This window comes from Palaemon carinicauda, chromosome 19 (genome assembly GCF_036898095.1).
Source record: "Palaemon carinicauda isolate YSFRI2023 chromosome 19, ASM3689809v2, whole genome shotgun sequence".
NCBI classification, from domain to species: domain Eukaryota; kingdom Metazoa; phylum Arthropoda; class Malacostraca; order Decapoda; family Palaemonidae; genus Palaemon; species Palaemon carinicauda.
The window spans coordinates 15,616,162-15,623,661 of NC_090743.1; the positions used below are offsets into that span (position 1 = coordinate 15,616,162).

A 7,500-nucleotide genomic window follows, 5' to 3' on the forward strand; every position below is an offset into this window, starting at 1 on the left:
CAACAGGGAAAATAGCCCAGTGAGGAAAGGATACAAGGAAAAATAAAATAATTTAAGAACAGTAACATTAAGATAAATATCTGCTATATAAACTGTAAAAACTGTAACAAAACGAGAGGAAGGGAAATAAGATAGAAAAGTAGCGATGTGTATTGAAAAGAAAAAAGAAATATATATATATATATATATATATATATATATATATATATATATATATATATATATATATATATATATATATTAGAATCTATTAATAAAATGTCTAATGGCGTAATTAAGAAAAAATCTTTATGAAAATACGAATAACTCTGCTCAATAGTAAAAGCTTTAAAGTTTAACGCCACGTAAATTCTCGTCATTTCTTATTCGAATTAAAGATTTACTTATCTTCATTGCTATGCAGGCCTAATGTGTAGAACGTACAGATTTGTAAAGACAAACAGACTTTCCTTCCGCAAAAGTTCAAACTTCATCATCTGAATCTATGATGGATAAGCAGCTCCTCTAGAAGGACACTCCAAAATCAATCTAGTCTTAGGTAGTGCCGTAGCCTCTGTACCATGGTCTTCCACCATCTTAGGTTAGAGTTCTTTTGCTTGAGGGTACACTTGGGCAATCTATTCTATCTCGTTTGTCTTCCTCTTGTTATTTTGAAGTTTTTATAGTTTATATATGAATGACTTATTTTAATGTTGTTACTGTTCTTGAAATATTTTATTTTGATTGTTCATTGCGTATCTTATGACTTATTTATTTCCTTCTTTTCCTCACTGGGCTACTTTCCCTGTTAGTTTTAGTATCTTGTTTTTGAACTAGGTTGTAGCTTATCAAGCAATAATAATAATAATAATAATAATAATAATAATAATAATAATAATAATAATAATAATAATAATAATAATGATAATAATAATAATAAAAAGTTCAAACTTCATCGTCGGAATTCATGATGGATAATTCCGAGAATTAATTTCTTAACCAGATTGTGTCTATTTAAGAGTTCTTCTGTAGATGGCATTTCGTCCCCTATTTGATGTAGTTTTAGGCAAAAGTAAAAATTATTTTGTTTATTACCTTGTCGCATGTGAGGGAGCATGTACAGTAAGTATTTCAGGTTTGCATAAATCTCGTTGAATTATGGACAAACAAATAATGCATATTCTCTCTCTCTCTCTCTCTCTCCTTATATATATGATTTATATATATATATGTATTTTTATATATATATATATATATATATATATGTGTGTGTGTGTGTGTGTGTGTATGCGTGTATATATATCTAAACTTGTATATACATATGTATACCGTAACTTTAAATGATTCATTAAAAATAGAAAACTATCATATTCACCGCCACCCTTCAATCACCTACCTTGGCCTTTGTTTCATTCTCTGCACCCCCACCTGGCAACCAGCGAACACTTGTATTTGATTGATATCTAGTCCACCACAACACGCATTACATACCGATAGTGCTTCACCAGATTGTGCTGCAATAGGTAGTGCTGCACTCAAACCATCATGACGAAGGAAAGCTCTGCTTGCAGTGCCTCTCTTGCCGTTTTTGGTGCTTTCATGAGCTACTCTGTTCTGCTTCTCTGTACTGGCGCCTGCACTGTCTCGGCCGAGTCGGTGAGTGATTTTACAGTCCTGCCAATCCTTGTTGATATTTGGGGTTATCAGGAAATATTTTGATAAGATTAACATGGCTATGGCTGTAAGTGCCTCTGGTTACTTGATATGGGTAAAGTTAGTCCATCAGTTCTTCTGATAGAATATAATATAAAGACTGATTGCAGAGATCACATTATCTTTTCAGTAATAACCATGTTGAAGAAGATTATTAATGTATAGAAAGTATGGGTGAGTTTGCCTCTATTCTTCACAAAAAAAACCTTTATTACAATTCTTAATGTTTCGTACTATACTTCTGATAGATTGGTATGAGTTAGTGTTCTCTTGATTGAGAGTACACCCAGGAACGCTATTCTATCTGTTTCCTTGTTTCCTTTCCTCACTGTGCTATTATTACTGTTGGAACTCTTGAGCTTTTAGCATTGTTTTTGTAACTAGGGTTGTAGCTTAGATAATAATAATAATAATAATAATAATAATAATAATAATAATAATAATGATAATAATAATAATAATAATAATAATAATAATAATAATAATAATAATAATAATAATAATAATAATAACGAAGCTGTTCATTGTTCTTTTAAAATTTTATTCATAAATGCTGCTAATTAATATTATTATTTGTTAAGCTACGACCCTAGTTGGAAAAGTAGGATACTATGAGCCCAAGTGTTCCAACATAGAAAATAGCCCAGTGAGGATCGGAAATAAGGAAAAAATACAAGAGAAGTTAAAAACAATAGTAACATTGAAATAAATCTTTCATATATAAACTATAAAAACTTGTAAATAACAAGAGGATAAAAACTTCATAATAACAAGAGGAAGAAATAGAATAGTGTGCCCGAGGTTAATGCATTATCTGTAACCCTGTGAGATAATATATTCATGAGCACAACTGATGAATTTGCTAGTTTTATAGATTCTTTTGATATGCATTCATGATCACAGCCGCTGAATTTATAGATGTTTTGTCATAACATTCGCAAAAGAAATTTACGAATGCTCCCCGGGGAGATCAGTCAAGCAAGGAAGCGCGGCCATAAATTTGTCGTCCCCCTTTCCTTTCCACTTTGCGACGTGTGGTTTATGGCGACAGGGAACTTATGTTTTGCACAAGTGGGGTTTTACCTCCGCCAACGAAGTTAGAAGGAGGTTATGTTTTCGCCTCTGTGCTCTTTTTTTTTTTTTTTTTTTTTTTTTTTTTTTGAACAGGTTCCTGGCCACAATTTATATCGTAGAATAATGAAACTTATAGGAATTAACTCTTATGTAAAAAGCTGGGAATGATTAAAATTTGGAAGGTCAAGGACACGGTCAATCAAAATGGCCAATTCACGTAATCAACCAAAACTGTGGACGTTGTTGTCACAGAGACTTCAAACTTGGTTCATATTTAAGTGTATTAAAATCCACGCCAATTGATACATGTTATGGTCAAGGGTCAAGGTCAAGGTTGAGCAAAAGGTCGAGATATAAGCTGCCGCATCAGAGGGCTTCGCTGTACTGAATGCCTCTTCTAGTTTGTAATTTGTTATAACTCGCACTTGGTGAATGACATTAATTCACAATAAATGGGGTAAATTACCTAAAATTGTTGATGATTAATCGAAAGACCATAAACAGATGCTCGTGTAAGGACGTGTCTGAGGTCCTTGTCCTGCAGTGGACTAGCAACGGCTGATGATGATAATGATGATGTATGTATCCATGTAAGGAAGGTTAGTCATTGAAAAAAATAGGAATATGATTACAATATGTTATACTACTAGTGTTGGAAGGTCCAGGCGTACATGGCTGAGGACTAAGAAGCATGAAGTAGGAGATAATGAATGGAGAAGCATTGATTTATAAGCTAAAAATAGAGACGACTGCCAAAATTTTGCCGAAGCTTTTTTCGTCAATATGCGTAATAGGAAATGATGATGATGATAATGATACCCATAATGTTATATCAATCTCATAATTTAATAATGCAACCTTCTTTGGATTAGTAGAAATGACCAGTCTAATTTTATACGTAGGCTGGAACCCCATCCTTTAAAGGAAACAATATTAATCTTTTTTAAGTAAAAGTTCTTGGCTTAGAAGAAATTACCTGCCTAATTTTGTACATAGTTTCGAACTCCATCTATAGAGGAAACAATGTAAATTTCCTTGGCTTAGAAGAGATGACCAGCCCAATTTTATACATAGTTTCGAACTCCATCCATAGAAGATACAATAGTATTTTTTTTTTAAGTTAAATTCCTTGGCTTAGAAGAAGTGACCAGCCTAATTTTATACATAGTTTCGAACTCCTTCCATAGAGGAAGCAATATTAATTTTTTTTCAGTTAAATTCCTTGGCTTAGAAGAAATTATCAGCTTAATTTTATACATAGTTTCGAACTCCTTCCATAGAGGAAGCAATATTAATTTTTTTTCAGTTAAATTCCTTGGCTTAGAAGAAATTATCAGCCTAATTTTATACATAGTTTCGAACTCCTTCCATAGTGGAAACAATGTTAATTTTTTTCAAGTTAAATTCCTTGGCTTAGAAGAAATGACCAGCCTAATTGTACACATAGTTTCGAACTCCATCCGAGGAAACAATATTAATTTTTTTCTAAATTAAATTTTTTGGCTTAGAAGAAATTATCAGCCTAATTTTATACATGGTTTTGAACTACATCCGTAGAGGAAAGAATGTTAATTTTTTTCAAGTTAAATTCATTGGCTTAGAAGAAGTGACTAGCCTAATTTTATACATAGTTTTGAACTCCATCCACAGAGGAAACAATGTTAATTTTTTAAAGTTAAATTCCTTTGATCAGAACAAAGGGCCAGCCTAATTTTATACAGTTTCGAACTCCTTCCATAGAGGAAACAATGTTAATTTTTAAAAGTTAAATTCCTTTGATCAGAAGAAAGGACCAGCCTAATTTTATACAGTTTCGAACTCCTTCCATAGAGGAAACAATGTTAATTTTTTAAAGTTAAATTCCTTTGATCAGAAGAAAGGACCAGCCTTATTTTATACAGTTTCGAACTCCTTCCATAGAGGAAACAATGTTAATTTTTTAAAGTTAAATTCCTTTGATCAGAAGAAAGGACCAGCCTAATTTTATACAGTTTCGAACTCCTTCCATAGAGGAAACAATGTTAATTTTTTAAAGTTAAATTCCTTTGATCAGAAGAAAGGACCAGCCTAATTTTATACAGTTTCGAACTCCTTCCATAGAGGAAACAATGTTAATTTTTTTTTAAGTTAAATTCCTTGGCTTAGAAGAAATGACCTGCCTAATTTTATACATAGTTTCGAACTCCTTCCATAGAGGAAACAATGTTAATTTTTTTTTAAGTTAAATTCCTTGACTTACAAGAAATGACCTGCCTAATTTTATACATAGTTTCGAACTCCTTCCATAGAGGAAACAATGTTAATTTTTTTTTTAAGTTAAATTCCTTGGCTTAGAAGAAATGACCAGCCCAATTTTATACATAGTTTCGAACTCCTTCCATAGAGGAAACAATGTTAATTTTTTTTAAGTTAAATTCCTTAGCTTAGAAGAAATGACCAGCCCAATTTTATACATAGTTTCGAACTCCTTCCATAAAGGAAACAATGTTAATTTTTTTTTTTAAGTTAAATTCCTTGGCTTAGAAGAAATGACCAGCCCAATTTTATACATAGTTTCGAACTCCTTCCATAGAGGAAACAATGTTAATTTTTTTTTTAAAGTTAAATTCCTTGGCTTAGAAGAAATGACCAGCCCAATTTTATACATAGTTTCGAACTCCTTCCATAGAGGAAACAATGTTAATTTTTTTTTTAAAGTTAAATTCCTTGGCTTAGAAGAAATGACCAGCCCAATTTTATACATAGTTTCGAACTCCTTCCATAGAGGAAACAATGTTAATTTTTTTTAAGTTAAATTCCTTGGCTTAGAAGAAATGACCAGCCCAATTTTATACATAGTTTCGAACTCCTTCCATAGAGGAAACAATGTTAATTTTTTTTAAGTTAAATTCCTTGGCTTAGAAGAAATGACCAGCCCAATTTTATACATAGTTTCGAACTCCTTCCATAGAGGAAACAATGTTAATTTTTTTTAAGTTAAATTCCTTGGCTTAGAAGAAATGACCAGCCCAATTTTATACATAGTTTCGAACTCCTTCCATAGAGGAAACAATGTTAATTTTTTTTAAGTTAAATTCCTTGGCTTAGAAGAAATGACCAGCCCAATTTTATACATAGTTTTGAACTCCTTCCATAGAGGAAACAATGTTAATTTTTTTTTAAGTTAGATTCCTTGGCTTAGAAGAAATGACCTGCCTAATTTTATACAGTTTCGAACAACATCCATAGAGGATACAATATTATTTTTTTTTTAAGTTAAATTCCTTGGCTTAGAAGAAGTGACCAGCCTAATTTTATACAGTTTCGAACTCCATCCATAGAGGAAACAATGTTAATTTTTTTCAAGTTAAATTCCTTGGCATAGAAGAAATGACCAGCCTAATTTTATATATAGTTTTTAACTCCATCCATAGAGGAAACAGTGTTAATTTTTCTAAGTTAAATTTCTTTGATCAGAAGAAAGGACCAGCCTAATTTTATTCATAGTTTCAAACACCATCCTAAGAGGAAAAAATGTTAATTTTTTAAGTCAAATCCTTGTCTTATAATAATCAAAGCCTTTGGGTTAGAATAAATAAGCTTAATGAATTGCTGAATGACGTATATATGCATCTATGCTTACTAGTATATACATACAAACTTCACACTCATAAATTGAACTTACAAATGCTGCTAGTAAGGAAGTGTAGAAATTCCTTTCGGATCAGTGAAGTTCCTGGATGCCTTTCAAATGCGTTTATTTGGTTTTTCGGTATTTATCTACAGGTGTGCAATAAGTAGCTCAAATTAGTAGCGACCACGACCATGTATCGACACCTGTCTTATTATACCTGTGCGAATGGCGGTGAAAAAGATCATTAGCACGGCCGATAGCTAATTGCAAATTGCTGTCGTTCATTTACGTTTCTTATTTTATACTGGTGTAAGACGTCTAAATATTTAAATATACACACGCAAACACATAGATTCAACCCTTAACCCTTCCCACCCCCTCTTCCTTTCCTAACTATAATCCACAGGTTGGACAAATTGTGGGAGTGTGTGATTTCCAAGTGTACCTCTTTGGGTATGCCTCCTCACCAGGGTATGACTACTCTCTCCCCCAAAATCTAGGGACCCATTCTGTCATTCTTGATGTCCCCCTGTTACCTGCCATCCTCATTATATGACCTACCCATTTCCGTTTCTTTGTCTTACATATTGTTAGAATATCCTCTACCTCAGTTTGCTTTTATAACCATGTTGCTCTTGTTCTTCGTGTTATTCCCATCATTATTCGTTCCATAGGGAGAGAGAGAGAGTGTGTGTGTGTCTACGTGTGTATGAGTTTATACATGTATGCGTGCATACTCAACTATAGAGAAACTAGGGTATACAGTAAGTCCCCCTTACTCATCTCACGCTCGCATAACGGGAACATCAAATAAGAATGAAGTCACCTACGGCAGACTATTTATTTTCAACTTTTCCTCCTTTCTCGGCTTCCAGGGTGCTTCCTGGAATCGATCGCATCATCCAGTGGAGGAAAACTCGAGCTTTATTCCCTCATACACGAACGAAGTCTGTGACGACGTTCACCAAACAGGTTTTTCTTAGACACACAGCACATCAGCTCAACGGAGATGTCTTGTATCCAGGCGAGAGAAGCTGGTCATTGGGACCAACCGGTTGCGAGTGACGTGGACGGTGAAACGTGGCGACCTTGGACAGAAAGAGAGAGAGAGAGAGAGAGAG

The 7,500-nt window shown here is 33.2% G+C and overlaps 1 protein-coding gene across 2 annotated transcripts in view; it reads left to right on the top strand.

Annotated features, from left to right (window-relative positions):
• The first annotated feature begins 1,433 nt into the window (after positions 1 to 1,433).
• Positions 1,434 to 7,500, top strand: part of LOC137658153 (gamma-interferon-inducible lysosomal thiol reductase-like) — a 15,577-nt gene continuing 9,510 nt past the window's right edge. Inside the window, exon 1 of one of the 2 annotated variants that reach the window (XM_068392836.1) lies at positions 1,434 to 1,635. In XM_068392836.1, the coding sequence (XP_068248937.1) occupies positions 1,525 to 1,635 (111 nt within the window). In that variant the 5' untranslated portion in view covers positions 1,434 to 1,524. The remainder of the gene's footprint in view (positions 1,636 to 7,500) is intronic. The other variant, XM_068392835.1, reaches the window with a different exon arrangement.